Source organism: Lagopus muta, chromosome 17 (assembly GCF_023343835.1).
Source record: "Lagopus muta isolate bLagMut1 chromosome 17, bLagMut1 primary, whole genome shotgun sequence".
Lineage (NCBI taxonomy): Eukaryota > Metazoa > Chordata > Aves > Galliformes > Phasianidae > Lagopus > Lagopus muta.
Window position 1 is genome coordinate 2,885,232 of NC_064449.1, and position 15,795 is coordinate 2,901,026.

Sequence of the window (15,795 nt, forward strand, 5' to 3'; positions counted from 1 at the left end):
TCAAATTCTCTTGACTATCAGTCAAAAGAGCACCTGTTTCCCTCTTGAATTCCCACTTCTCATAAGACTTTCCCTTTGCTTTTGCCATTGAAAGCATTTGCTATTGAAGATAGCATGGAATGCAATAAACATAAAGAAAATGAGGATGACAAAGCAAGATAGCATTCCAAAGATATCTTCAATCCTAAATTATCAGAATAGCAGAGAAATCACTCAGGAAGCCTGAAAGTAATTTGATGCTACTTCCACAGAATCTTTACTCAAACAGCAACAGAATGGATTCATTAACAGAAGTAGCTTTTAACTCCAAAAGCATTTGGAATCATTCATTCACTAGATACATTTATTTGCAATGATTTACAAGCATACGAGCACCAAGCAGTGTGCCTTGAAATTCCAGTTTGTCCAATTTATTTCCAACTGCCTTGATTCAGCTTTCAGCATCTGACAGCACCAGATCGCATATACCCAACCCGTATGGTTGGATGTGTTATGCCTATAGTTAGCTGCCACTGTAAGTACAGCTGCAATAGCAAAGAGCTCAGGAGTGCTCTGGAGACACTTGCTCTCAAGCTGTGTAATGAACAAGCTCATACACACAAAGCACTAAGAGCTGCAAGGGTGTTCCTTGAAAACCTTAGCATGGTTTTACCTTCCAAGAAAAGAGTAAAGAATCATACTTACAAAGTACACCGCTCCAAAGCTTCCATGTCCGATTTCATGTAAACCCACAAATATCTCCTCAGGATCATCTTTGTAGAACAGCTCAGCTATTTCTGGGTCCTTTGGCACCCCTTTGCGCATGTTGAACAGGATTAGGAACTAGTTGGCGCCTTCAGTTCCCAATCAGTTTCTTCCTTCATCGACAAAGTCGTTTGTAGGCAGCATTCAGCACCTGGTAAAAAAAGTTCATCTTCGCATCTCTTTCCTTTACACGTGTTTCTATGACAGCAAAACAAGAGGAAGCACTTTCAGGAGCAACAGACTTCACTATCGTTTCCTTCAGCAAATTCTTTTTAATTATGAGGCCAATTTAGATGGAGAGATTAAAATGCAGTCAAGAGTACAGCAGCTCTATCTCATACAGGAAGCAAGTGCTACAATTACACTAAAGTCCACTTGAAGACAAAAGTCCTGTTGCCACGCACAACATCCTGTGACACAAGTCGCTCATTCTTCATGCTGCTCTCCTAATCTGTCACTTTTCAGACTATCACTATTGTTCCTCCTGCTTTTCTCTGCTGGTTGTTTGCTTTGTTTCTCTACTCCCACTTGCCAGCTGGTGCTAAAAGAACAGTTAGCTTCTATTCCACAGAAACACTTCACAATCATGTGAGTGTGGGGTTTTGTTTTGTGTTAAATATATATTATTTTAAGTTTTCAGTGCTCTAAGACAGCCAGTACTATTGGTTTTTGTAACTCTGTGAGTTCCAGAACTTCCATCACAGATCTGCTTTTGAAAGCTCCCAGACTCCATCCTGCAAGGCAAGTATTCGCTCCTTCAGCACCTTCTTTAGCACAAGCATGTAATTAGAATCATGGAACTGGGCTGCACTTAAATGAAGATTTTCAATATTAAACCTGCAAAAAGCAAAACACTACAAAAAGCCACACTTATCATAAAAACACCCTGAAAAATGTGCACTGGTTCCTCACCACTGGTGTGCAGAGGAATGATGGATGCCTCTGCTCAGCTTTGGCCTTCTGAAGCCCAGCAGATTAACTGCAGCAGTTCCTAACAGCAGTCTGGAGCAAATCTCAAAACCCTACTTCTCAATATGTAGTTCAGTACCTGGCTTATTGATACCACATCTCGGTGCATCAACAAAAATGCATATGAAAATAAACACTGACGTGCTCTGCCTTCTTCACATCATAAATCAGTATAATATTTAAGAAAGACTAGCTGAAATACAGCAATCAGATTAAATTGAAGTATATGTTAAAGGCTCTGAAAGATTTCAAACTGCAAACACCACCCAGACAGAGCGAGGATGAAAGCAGAGCATAATTTTGGTGTAAGGCTGAGCCATCCCCCTTGGCTCAGGATGACAAGTAATGGAGCAACAAGCACAGCCAATGTGGCTCATGAGAGGTGCTCAGAACACTCTGCTGAAGCATACCTGGGTAACTGTGGCACAAAGCATGCTCTGTGGCTCAGATTCCTTTCAGCAGCATTGTTGTGTGCTCCTGTCTCCCCAGATCCTGTGCACTGCCAATATTCTGCAAAGAAAAGCAAACATCAGCATTTGGAATGAAGTGTTTACATCCAGTGCCTCGTTCTAATACATGAAAACACGACATCTAGGAAAGTCCATCCACTATGAAGGGATCATTTGAAAGTGCAGCAAAGGGAGACACTACCACCCATAAATACAACCATCCCTCTTCAGGTGATTCAGGTGAAGAGGCTCTATTCTTGTGCTCTGTAATATTTGGCATGTTTGTACATCAAAGGGCAGGATGCAGGAAATTAAATTCTTTGATTTTTGTAAAGGTTCCCAAGCTTGTTTGGAAGTCTGTTCTCAGAGACTCACATTTTTCAGGTGGCCTTCAAGAAGGACAGAACTCATAAGGCTGAGGCTGGCACAGAATGCAGTGTGCCACACCTGACAACACACAACGCCTTGAAGTCCCAGACATTGATATAGCAGACACCACTGGATTCCACCAGCAAGAGAATGAGAAAGGCCAAACAATAAAATAAAATAAAATAAAAAGAGGGCAACCCAGCCAGAGCCAGCACTTCCTATCAGGCGCAGACCACTCATGGCAGAGGACACAACCAATTGCAACAACACCCAACCAACCATCCTCTGGGTCAGGTCAAACACTTGCCCTCAGATCCCTACAGCCTCATCACGATATGTGAAGTAATACTTACCTGAATTAGTGATAAGAAACTAATGCATCTTCTTGCTTATTAAGAAACAACATCTGCACAGGAGACCTCCTGCTTGTCACTACATTCCCAAACCCACCACTTCTGCCTACTGCTCTCAATGACTGCTGACTACTGCACTGCTATTGAGCAGTAACTGTAAAGTAACTCGAGGAGCTTCACAAAAAGGATCTGCAATGTTTCAGCTCGTCAGTGATATCTTCCTTTGAATTCCTGTTATCCACCAGGGATAAACTTATGACAGAAGGCAGATGAATGAAATGATTATTCATCCCCAGCTGACTGGCCTCACCCAGAGGTGCTATATTTACCACATACCTGCACACATGGGCAAAGAATGCAGTATTTCAGGTCTGGCACTCTCCAGCCAAGTGAAAAATCCATTTGGCTTTAGAATAACAGAAAACAAACCCAGGAACAAAAGCATTTATCCATCTCTAGTCAAAGGAATAGCACCATAAACAAAGCCAGTGCAGCTCTAATACTCAAAAGTAAATGGGGATTTAAAATGTCTTGACTAAAGCATAGAATCACTGAGGCTGGGAAAGACCTCTAAGATCACCAAGCTCAACCCCAACCCATCCTCATTATGCCAACACCTAAAGCTAAGCTCTAGGTCAGAATGCCATTCTAACTGGGACATGTGCACGGACAGGCTGTGTGATGTGCAAACCTTCTTAGCAGGACTATCAATTTCCAGTAATGGCCATCAGCAAAGCCTGGGATGCAAAGTGCTGCCAAGAGCAAACTGAGCGCTGGGGATTGGCACAGCACCACAGCATGGCACAAAGTATGGTCAGGAAAGATCCAAATCACAGGCTGGGTGGTAAGCTGGCAAAGCTGCAAATCCTTCATATTAAAACTCCCTTCTAGACATGGAAAGATTAAAGGAAAGACAGTTTAAATAGTGCCTGGCTTAATTCTTCAGGGCATTAAGGCAGCTGAATGCCATCAACAGAAATTACTCAAGTTCAAGGTTTCGTCCATATAAGCTTGTTGTTTCGGTTGCTGAGCTACTTATTTAATGCATCAAGAAACAATTTCTATTGTAAGCCTGATTCCTACTTCTCATCCTTCCAAAGGCACATGGGAATCTGCCTTTGAGACTGCATGTTCCAAAGCCTTCAAATGAAAATAGCATTAGTCATATGGGCGATGACTTATGGATGTGACAGGTGACTCAAGACTTTCTGAGAGTGTGTGAGCAGCACTGGGGTCAGACAAGGCCGCCTGGCAATGCCTCCAACTGCCTACCTTCAAATTGCAGCTCTCAGTCACCAGCTGGTGGAATGCTCAGCCTTTGGGGACACACTGCTCATGCTCTGTTTCTGGAATGCTGTTCTGGGCTGGAGAAGCAGGAGGAACTGGAGAGTAAATGCAGCATTAGGGATGACACTAAGATATGTGAAGATCACAGAACCATAGAATGGCCTGGGTTGAAAAGGAGCACAGTGATCATCGAGTTTCAAACTCCCTGCTGTGTGCAGGTCACCAACCAGCAGCCCAGGCTGCCCAGAGCCACATCCAGCCTGGCCTTGAATGCCTGCAAGGATGGGGCATCCACAGCCTCCTTGCGCAACCTGTTCCTCTAAGAAAAGACTGCCTAATGAAATGACTGCTATGCTGATAGCAACTGGGTTAAATTCTTGATTGGGGAACAGGAGAAAAATCAGGAAGTTACATCCTATGTCACACAATGTGCCACTTGGACAATGCTTCTGTGACATTCATGCACTCAGCTACAGAACACTGATTTGCTTGAACCTCAGCCAACCACACCAATACTCCTAAAGGTCTGCTGACGTGCAAGTTGGGCAGAGATTCATTCATTAGTGCCCCAAATCTGAGCAGTTTCCTGAGCCCAGTCAAATCAGCGGAGAACAAAGGGAAACAACATCAAGATACTGGAGTTTTTCAGGATTTAAAGAGCATCCAAGAATAACAATTTATTATTATCATCTAACTAACATAGAATAACCTGCAAACAATGGGTTTTTGGCACCTTTTCATGCACACCAATACTGTGATCATTCCAGATCTGTTATAGATGTGATATGCTTACACGCAAGCTTGAGTGAAGCAGTGCTCTGAGCATCTCCAGCAGTTAGCTGGGCACAGGGAGGCCCTCAGATGGCCCCATGTCTCTCTGGACATCCCTGGTGGCCCTCAGATGTCCATGCAAACACTTGGGTGCCCCCAGAGCTCCTCAGACCTGCCTATGGCTCATTATGTTCTTGTGTCTCTTTGGACACCCCTGTGTTCCCATGTCTAATGGAATGCCCCTGGAGCCTCTCAGATGTTCCAATGTCCTAGGACATCCAGTGCTCCTTAGGACAGCCTTGTGTCTCCTTGAATATCCCCAGAGCCTCTCTGACATCCCTCCCCAGTGTGGCACTGCAGGACATGGTTCACTGGTCATGATTCTATGACTGTCCCATGACCACTTCAGCAGTTCAGCCTGGACCAGTTTGCCTCCCCGTCCCCCAAATCCACCCTCAGGAGCACAGCCCAGCCAAAGCAGAGCCCCCCTCAAAGCACTACTGCAACACACTTCTTTTTTTCAATGGTTTTGAAAAGCAAAGTGTCCTCAAACACAGGCAGCCCTTCCACGTCAAACGCATGCGTTACTGCTTTTGGTTTTCATGCAGATTTGCACAAAGATTCCCTCCCTCTACCAGTTATGACCTCCAAGTGCTCAATGAATAACAGGTTACTGTTGTGTGCCCATATTCTGTAACCACCACAATGCACTGCTAGGACATTTCTTTATCAAAATTACTGAAGCCCCTTGACCAACCTGGCCCTTAGGACAGCCTTGTGTCTCCTTGAATATCCCCAGAGCCTCTCTGACGTCCCTCCCCAGTGTGGAACTGCCCAGCACAGTTCCAACACCCCAACACCTCCCCCTTTCTTCAATGCAGTCTCTCCAAAAATCTGGAGGATGGAACTAAGAAAGGAATTCTCAGACAAGCTCAAAGGCTGCTGGTAAAACCTGTCCCAAAGCAGAGACCTGCCTCAGAGCAAGCACACATTCAAGTTCCATTGCAGCACTCACACACAGACACCAAAAACATGTATTTTTTGAAGTATGAGCCCCTTTTTCCCTTTAATTGCTATTTCTGGCTAGCACGGCCACGCTCAAACACCTCACCCAATGCTTCTGCAATGTATTAAACTTACTTACTTACTTACGCACAGACAACGACGGATGGAGAGCCCTCAGTGCTGTGGAAACAGGTGCCTGGTTTTGCCTGCAGCAGTGGGAATCTGCCATCAGACAACAACAACCAGCACAACTACAGTCACACTCACAGACTGAAGGGAAGAGGGGATGGAACTAACAGAGGTTCCAGGCTTTAAGTTGGTGGCAAAATTCCAACTGAAGCCCTCCACTCAAAGCCTTCCACTCATGTAGCTTCCCCTAAAGGAAGGAGGAACAGCATCAAGGCTTCTTTATGGTGCAGGAAAGTGGAACAACTTTTAACCTACCCAGATCCTGACGCATAGCTCTGATAAGGAGCCCCAGCTGTCGTCATGCTATAAAAGGAAAAAGTTTTCTGATTCCATTTAGAGAAGGTGATTCAGTCACACTGCACGCGCTGGCAGAGCTGTACCACCTTCACGTTACTGAAGTCCTCAGTTATTTCAAGTGCAGCCTAATAACTGTGAGAAAAAAAACCCTCTTGAAAGCTGTATTTTAAGCTCTTCAGTGTCATTTCTTTGATTGCTAAGAATGCTTCACTTTTACAGCCTCTATTATGCAAACGAAAGCAACACATGCTGATTCTAGTTTATTAGTATTTAGCTTATTTTAATGTGTAAAGCACTACGGCACGGATCTGGTATGCGAGTTGGTTATTTAAAGTTTTCTCACAGTGTACACAAAAAGCAGCTGTACTACAGCTTTTGTTTGCTTAAATTAATCACCGATTCCATGCTTGTCAGAGAAGGTTTCGCTCTGGAGAGAAGCAGCCAATCCTCTGCTGTGTCCAGTCTGCAAGTGATTCTGTGCTACCTGCAAGGAGACTGGGGCCAGAACTGCAACATCAGCAATGCCCAGCCATGCTCAGCAGCAGACCCTCAAACGCTGCTCCTCTTTCCAAAAGGTTCAGGTCCTGGAAAGAAACACAAGAGCTTCCCTCTGCCAACCATCCACTTCGAATGGCATGCTGGCACATCCAGACGTGGATTCAGCAACCTCCAGTGCTGACATGTGGATCATTCCAGTTAACTCACGCTAACAGAGATTACTCACACTAATAAAAAATGATTCAGTACTTTACTGACAATGGCAATCACTGTGGGCAGTGGCCCCGGGGTATGAAATTAAATGAGTAAATTGCAAGTCCCACTGTAAATATGTACCTTTAATGAACTTTTTTTTCCTCTGGTTAAGCTGTTTTAGAGGAAACCTAGCTCCATTTGTAACATCTCTAATACTAGCATTTACATACTAAGAAAAAGGCTTCTTGCTCCCAACATCAAAATTTCATCACGTATGGATCATGAAACTAAGGAAGCTGCCTCCTTGTATTCAACAGACTTCCAGCAGCATTTTATCAGCCTCTTTATCACATCACTGACAAGCCAGGCAGCTCAGACAGTCACAAATTCATGGCTGCTATGCTGTGCGCTCCTGAGAGGCACAAATAAGTCATCACATTTGTTTATGAAAGCACACTCAGAGTTTCCTACCTATTAATGTCACGGCTTCCAAAACTGCACCCATTTTGTGGCTGACAGCTATTTTAGGTATTTTAAAGAAGTTTATGTTCTGGCCATCAGAGAAGGCAGCGCTGGGCAGATCCGTCCCCACCCACGTGCCATCAGCTCTGCCAACTGCTCCCAGCACCACGGGCATCCTGCTGCCTGCTCCCAGCTCCATCTCTCTGCAGCCTGGCACGGGGCTAAAACTTCCACCCACTCTAACGCTGCTCATCACCACCCTGGCTTAGGGGGCACGTCGGGACCTGAGGAGAGCAGCTTGGTTCAGCTCAGTGAGGTTAATGTGCAGTTATTCTATGGAACAGTGACTTTATGCTGCCTGGAATCCTAGAATGGCCTGGGTTGAAAAGGACCACAGTGCTCATCCAGCTCCAATCCCCTGCTGTGTGCAGGTCGCCAACCAGCAGACCATAGAATCATAGAATCATAGAATCACCAAGGTTGGAAAAGACCTTCAAGATCATCCAGTCCAACCGTTCACCTATTCCCAATAGCTCCTACTAAACCATGTCCCTCAACACAACATCCAGCCTTGCCTTGAACACCCCCAGGCTCGGTGACTCCACCACCTCCCTGGGCATCCATTCCAGTGCCTGATCACCCTTTCTGGAAAGTAATACTTCCTCATGTCCAGCCTGAATCTCCCCTGGCGTAGCTTGAAACCATTCCCCCTGGTCCTATCACTAATGACACGAGAGCAGAGGCCGACCCCCAGCTCACTACAACCTCCCTTCAGGAAGTTATAGAGAGCAATGAGGTCTCCCCTGAGCTCCTCTTCTCCAGGCTGAACATTCCCAGCTCCTTCAGCCTCTCCTCATCAGCCCTGTGTTCCAGACCCCTCACCAGCTTTGTTGCCCTCCTTTGAACACGTTCCAGGGCCTCAATATCTTTCTTGCAGTGAGGGGCCCAAAACTGGACACAGTACTCGAGGTGCGGCCTCACGAGTGCTGAATACAGGGGAACAATCACCTCTCTGCTCCTGTTTGCAACGCTGTTTCTGATGCAAGCCAGGATGCCATTGGCCTTCTTGGCCACCTGGGCACACTGTCGGCTCATGTTCAGCCGAGCATCAATCAATACCCCCAGGTCCATTTCCTCTACGCAGTCCTCCAGCCACACCGCCCCAAGCCTGCAGCGTCGCCTGGGGTTGTTGTGGCCGAAGTGCAGGACCCGGCATTTGGCCTTGTTGAAACTCATCCCATTGGCTCCAGCCCAGCTCTCCAGACTGTCCAGATCCCTCTGTAGGGCCTCGCTACCCCCAGACAGATCCACACTTCCAGCCAATTTGGTGTCATCTGCGAATTTACTGAGGGTGCACTCGATGCCCTCATCCAGGTCATCAATAAAGATATTGAAGAGGACAGGCCCCAACACCGACCCCTGGGGAACACCGCTCACGACTGGTCGCCAGCTGGATTTAACTCCATGGCTGACCAGGCTGCCCAGAGCCACATCCAGCCTGGCCTTGAATGCCTGCAGGGATGGGGCATCCACAGCCTCCTTGGGCAACCTGTGCCAGTGGAGAAGGGGTGCAGGAGGTCCCGTTGGCAGCCCTCAGCCCATTTCCGTGGGGCTCCCGGTCCCACGAATCCCTCCCTGCCCCACACTTCTCCTTTCACAGCCCCTTCCTTCCTGCTCCCTCCATGCCAGCCAGTGATAGTGCTTCAGGAAACAGCCTGACTGCCTCAGCTCATCATTTTAGTGCAGTCTGCCCTCGGTGCCTCTGCTCTACTCCAGCATATCACTCTGTCTGACCTATTTACAGGCACAAATGCAGCCACTGACATACAGAAAAGGAATCTTTTTTCCATGCTGGCATCATTAAAGACTGGCTACATCTGTTTCACCCAGGTGTTCAGTGCTTGCTTTGCAAGCGGAACTGAACAGTAAAAAGTTGCTTTAGAAAAAAAAAAAAACCCTAAAAATTCAATTACACCTGAGAAGCCTAGTATTAAAAGAAGACAAATTTACTCTAGCATGTATCAGCCAAGACAGAATCAGTCATTAATATTACACGACTTACCCACCGGCTTTCTAAGTTTATTCTTTTCTAGCACATGCATTTTTTATGTGCTACTAATAAAGACACTCACAGGAGCAAAATACGGATGTCTAGTGTCCAAAATGTCACCAGCATGTAATAACTGCACACAGGCAAGGAGGGAGCACTTAACCATTCTATGGTTCTATGAGCTTCTATGAGAAGAGCACTGGAGGAACACCTGGTAAGAGGCAGAAGATACTGCACTGCCTTTCCTCAACACAAAGAAGTGAAGCTTTGCCACACTGGGCACCCAGCTTGACAAAACACTGAAGCTGATAACGTGAGAAACAAAACCCACTCAAGGTCACCCAAAGAACACAGAAACTGAGCGTGAAATCTGTGCTCATGGGTCTCGCTGCAAGCCAAAGCCCTCTGCAGGTTTAGGAACTTGCCACTGAGCGATGTGACGGCTCTTGGCCATATCACCAAAAGTGAATGATGTCATTTTGCACTGCTTTCTATCTGAACCATGCTCTCAGCTGAACTAACCTACCATGTATTCATCCAGATTCAAGACATTTAATGCATGTTCCTGGCTTCCCAACCCCTCTTCCTGACCCGCCTCAGCCCTGCAGCTGATGGCAATGCAGCTGTCCTACCGCACAGAGCACAGCTCCGCAGCCATTTAAGCAGCTTTGACTAATCCTGACAAAATGCACCTTGTAACTTAACTGTACGATGTGCCCATCTGTGCCTGCGATGCTTTGGATACCTCCATGTGAATTCAGCAAGGCTTGATGAGTACTGAGGACTTGAAGACAGATGTATCTGTGTTTGGCGAATGGCAGCAGCCCTCCATGGCAGCTGCACCCAGAGGCTGAGGCATGCAATAACCCAGCCAGAGCAGAGAGCTTTCTGGCCACGTTTGTTCCCCAGCCCTGCTCCACATCCAGCCCTGCAAACAGAAGCAGACAGGCAGGAGCAGGAATCGCTCCCAAAAAACTCAAAGGAAACCCACAGGAGCATCTCTACTGAAAGCTCCCGCCTGTTTCTGCACTAAGAAAAGCAATTTTAGGCAACTCATCACAACACAAGGAACTGAATACCTCATCCCGAAGCCAACACACAGTTTCCTCTCCACGCAGAGGTTCTGGGGTGGATATCGGACACTCAGTGCTGTTACAGTCTGTAATTAGAATCTTTTCCTATAATTAGTATACAGTTACCACCTTCTGCTAATTCAGTGTACTTAACCAGCAAACAAAGGAAACAATTGTGTTGCTAGAGTACAAGGCACAAGGGTACAGCAACTCCTTCAAGTTGCTGCCATCAGAAATCCTGGCTTCTCAAACTCACAGAGCAGACTTGGGAAAGCAAAGCCCATGAAATGACACCAGTCCGCAGCCTGTGGTGGGTTCTGGGATGATCAGAGCAGCAGAGAGTAATGGACACTGTAAGCACTCCTTGCAGGGAAGCTGACCCGGCTCCAGGAGCCAGCAGTCCTTTTAGGAGGAGGGAAGGCAGATCCCTATGGCAACGGCACACTTAGGAGATGCAGCACTGCTCAGCAGGCTGTGCCAGGAGCTACAGCCCTAACAGTGCAGCCAGGGAACCGTCCCTCCGGCCACGAAAGGCTTTTAGCAAGAAGATGAGTGCGTTTCTGTTTGCTGTGATTTCCAGTAACAAGGAACTGATGTCCCAGTGGACACCGAGGATCTCGATAGCAGGAGCTACTCTCAAAGCCTTAATTGCATTCTCTTGTCGCAGGGCTTAAGCACCTGAAAACCTACAGAAGCAGTGAATGAAAGCTACAGTGAAGGGAGGGCCAGGAGTTACCAAAGGCTCACTCAGCTTGTATGGGAATGCCTCAATCACATCACATTACAGCAGAAGGCTGCACGGGCAAAGGAGCTCTGAGTAACAGTGTGCTGGGACAGCAGCAACATGACATTTGGGGCAGGAGGGAACAGAGACTTAAATAAACGAGAAAATGTAACATGAAGGGCAGAAAAGAGTGAAAGAGGAACCATGCTCCAAAGAACACTTCAGAAATACCTATACTTCAATGTCAGCAGCACCCAAGGAACAGGCAGCCTATGTAAAAACGTGCATCACAACGGTTAAGCAGCCACAAAGTCCAGGCTTACCAGATAGGAAGAAGAGACAGCTTAGAAACTGCCATAAAACAGGACTGTTAATTTTTGCTCTAACTTGCTATTATGAACTGTCACCAAAATAACCATTTTGTTGGTAGTATTTTGGGGAATGCACCTTGAGCCACATCACAGACTTGCTTTTATGAAAGTTAACAACACTGGGTGGGTTGCAGTCACTTAACTCACAGATAACACTCGCCCATAGCTGAGGTGAACATTAAGAACAGCCAGGTCCATGTCATGCAGCTCAGGTTGAAATGAAATCCAAAGCAGAACAGCTACTGATGAAATGCGTGTTATGAAAAGTAGGGTAGCACACAGTAATATTTCCAGCTCCTCACGCACATGGCTGAATTTTAAATGAATTGTAACCACACATGAAAAAGACCTGGGGCTTGCTGCAGAGCGCTGCAAGAACATCTGCTCAGTGTGCAGAGGCTGAAAGGCAAAGGGAGCACTGGGATGCTCGGATGCAATGGCAGAAAGCCATGCCAGAAGTACCAACGTCACAGCAGAACCAAGGATCAGAGATGTTGCGTGCCCTAAGTACAGCATCCCGCATCAACTGCAGGAAAAAAGGCAGCAGAAAAGAAGTATCAGATATAGGGGAAGGCAGCAACGTGAAGGTATGCCAAAAATAAAGGCAGCCTACACACGAGATGAGCATAAGGGGTAATGATGCATGAAACAAAATAGGAAAAGCCATAAAGCGAGGCTGCCCTATCCCCTCCCCTCGGAGAGGAGCTGGAGCAGAGAACAGAAGCAAAAGGTATCAAGGTGCCATTAAGGCATTAAGCTCTTCTGTCGGAAGCCAAGATGTTTTTTTGGCTGAATACAGCATCTGAAGCTCATTCAGTGATAGGATCTCGATGCCCTACTTGTTACCTTTTTAACCAGGCGAAAAAAAAGCCTAAATGGAGATTAAATAATACATGAGGGTTTTATCTAAAGCTTAACTGCTCCAGTAAAGCTTTCATCACTAGGATCTTCCTTGCCAAGAGTTTCTTCCCCTGCAGGCCATGCTATTGGACTTCAATCAGAAGTCATTCATTTATGCCACTTTGTTCCAGTTCTGCCTTCTACTAAGATGCACCAGAGGCCTTTTCCTACCACGAGCGTCGGTCAAAAACTGTGATGCTACCACACGGAGCGTTCATTTGAGGCAGTAGAACAGGTTTACACACAGAAAAACGTTCATTTTCCTGGGAAAAGGTTCCCCACAGCTGACCCCTGAGAGAAGACACTATTTGGTTTTCCCTTTTTATGCCATCTTCTGTTCAAGAGCCTTAAACATTAATTAAGTCCAACAGCCTTCAGAGATGTTAGCACAGCTATAAAAAGGTTTCAGAACAGAGCGGCCACTGAAGGAACTGGCATCTGATCAAACTTTTAAGAGCTACACTGCCTGCTCTATGAATAAACGAAGGAATTATCAGGTTCTGAATGTCTGCTGCAGCTCTTGGTGCCTCCTGTACATACCAACAGCCCCATTTTGTGGATTTGGTACTGAAAGTGGAATGAACCTAAGGGAATGCTAGCAGCAAAACTACGCAAATTCAATTCCATACCTTTGCCAGAAGATTAACCTTCTTCAGGCAATGTTTTATATCTACCTGGGAAGAAACTACAAGCTGCCCAAAATGCTAAGAGGTGATTCCAGTTTCTCATCACTGCAGCACACAAAGTTTGTGTGACAGTTCTCAACAGCAGCGAGCTCAGAAGAGCCATTATGTTGTGCTAGTGCATTGTAAGCACATCTTTCTGAGAACCTCCGTGAATGAAAGCAGCTCTCCCATAGATGAGGGAATATCACCACCACCAAAGCAGCTCCTGATTCAATGTTTTATCATATGGCCACATCAGCCCCAGAGCCTGGGGGAGCTCAGAGCTCCAGGAGTCCCCGGAGCATAGCAGGGCACTGCTGCTGCAAGAAGGGGACGGAGGTGAGAAAAAATGGGATGAAAAATATCCTTTGTGGGTCTTACCGGTACATACGTATAACTGGAAGTAGCACAAAGGCCTCACAGGGATCTGTAAAGAGTCCCTGGATTTTACATGCAGCTCCTACTATTTGAAAGGGCAGAAACCCAGTGCAGGAGCTGTGCTGAACTGCTCTGTATCAAATAAGCACCCAGCTTCATGACTGCCTGATCACTGTATTCCTGGTACTGAGGAATCATCGCTTTGGGAACTGCAAGTACAACAGGCAGCTCCTTGTGCACAAACAGCCCCACTGGAGCAGAACAACCCTAACCCAGCCAAACTTCAGCATCCTGGGACTTGAAAGCAATCCCACCGAAATGACCACAGAAATCAGCTTGTGCAAACCGACACAGAAGCTCCAAACCACCAGCACACAGCCACTGCTGAGCAAACGGAACCACGCCTTGCCCAGAAACAAACTTCTGCAGAGATACACGGCGCTTACCGTGCCCAAGATAAGGCAGATGCTGCTCATCTGGGGCTTCTAAACAAAAGAGCTGAGCTCCTCGCAACACAGCAGCCACTATTAGCAGCTGGGCAGCCAAGGGCACCTATCCTTGCAGGCACATGGATGGCCATGTGCCTTTGGGGTCGCACCGGGCAGCCCAGAGCCCAGCTGCCTTGTGGTCAGACTAGAGCACCCCCAGGCTTTGGGCTCTCCCCTCAGCAAGCCAACCATGCAGGTCTGGATGCTCCAGCAGCCCTGTGAAACTTCTGCCCACACGGGAATCCCAGACCTCCACGTTGATAGCAGCAGGCACCCCTGAAGCAGCACTCAGGTTCTATGAGGACATTGCAGGTACCACAGACTGCTTTTCACCCCACCAGACACAGCCTCCTATCTCCCAAGCCCAGCCGGCAGGGCAGCCACTCCCATCGCTCCCCTGTTCGGTGGCAATGAAGCAGCTGGAGCTGCCATCCCCCCCATCCCACAGACATCCCAGTCCATCACATCCCCAGCTCCACCCTCACTGCTGTGCCACTGACGCACAGCCACCACCGCAGCCTTCCTCCAGCCCCTTGCAGGCACCCAGCAGCCAGCCTGCAGGCAAGGACGCTGCTCATGCCAGCTCCTCTCATAGCAGCTACCCAGAAGCTCCACGGCAGCACGGCCAAATTGATCTGCTCCCCATAAGGGATCTGTGTAATCATTAAGATGACCCCCAAGATAGTTTTGAGTCCCCAGCACTGGGTTATATGCATGGAGAGTGCAGGAGCTGCCATCCAAGCGCTGGCAGCAGGTAGCATCTGGTGCTTGGGAGATGAGTCATGGCACGAAAATCCCCTCTATTTTCTAGGAACCAGTTAGGCAGCCAATGGCTGCAGCAATGATCTGAGTGGGCAAACACCCACACGAACCAGCAGAAATATCCTCTTTTCATAAACAGACATCGCATTGGGTATATTGGCTGCAGATTTCAAGTAGAAGAGATTGCAATTTGGAAAATCACCTTGGGAATGGGAAAACATCATTCAGATTCATTCAAAGGCAACATACATTTCATTAAGATGCACTAAGGACTGGGATAGATAAACCAATTTAAATAAATTAAATGAATTGGAGGACATTTTGAGGGAGGAAAGTAAATGTCCAGCAGAACTTTGACACCCCATAGCACATGCCTACAGTAACTGCATCACCTCCTGCCAAACCTGTCTCTTCCCCAAACTTTAACCAGTCTCAGCAACCCCAGCCTCAATCTTACAGTGATGAGGGATTCAGCTCCCTTCGACCTCCCAGTTTCTCCCCACCCCAAAGCACCACCTCATTTACTGCACGCACAAGGGACAATTCCACAGCTGCAAAGAAAACAGGAGGATACCAGAGGCACATGAGAGTTCACACACTTGGAGCACTGAGATTCATTTTTGGTTTTGTCTTCTAATTCAATAACAAAAGCTCCAACACCTCTGTACTAGTCACAAACTAATAACACTTCCAGATCAGCCCATGGGCTCCTAGAATTACCTGTAGGCTGTAGGCTCTCCGTCAGAGAGCGCGAGATGACCTTCTTGAATTACCAGGACTGATAAAAATCCAGTAG

The 15,795-nt window shown here is 47.0% G+C and overlaps 1 protein-coding gene across 10 annotated transcripts in view; it reads right to left on the reverse strand.

The window, feature by feature from the left end:
* The window catches only part of LOC125701534 (serine/threonine-protein kinase TAO3-like), a 42,305-nt gene that overhangs the window by 14,246 nt on the left and 12,264 nt on the right, over positions 1-15,795 (reverse strand). For 8 of the 10 annotated variants that reach the window (XR_007380277.1, XM_048963680.1, XM_048963686.1 and 5 more), the window contains exons 2-3: positions 2,124-2,223; positions 685-895 (exon numbers count right to left, since the gene is read on the reverse strand). Coding sequence is in view for 9 of the 10 variants with exons in the window: in XM_048963680.1 (XP_048819637.1) it covers positions 685-804 (120 nt within the window). In the remaining variant the exon portion in view is untranslated. Of the gene's footprint in view, positions 1-684; positions 943-2,123; positions 2,224-4,156; positions 4,290-15,795 lie in introns of those variants that run through there. The other 2 variants (XM_048963681.1, XM_048963684.1) reach the window with 2 other exon arrangements.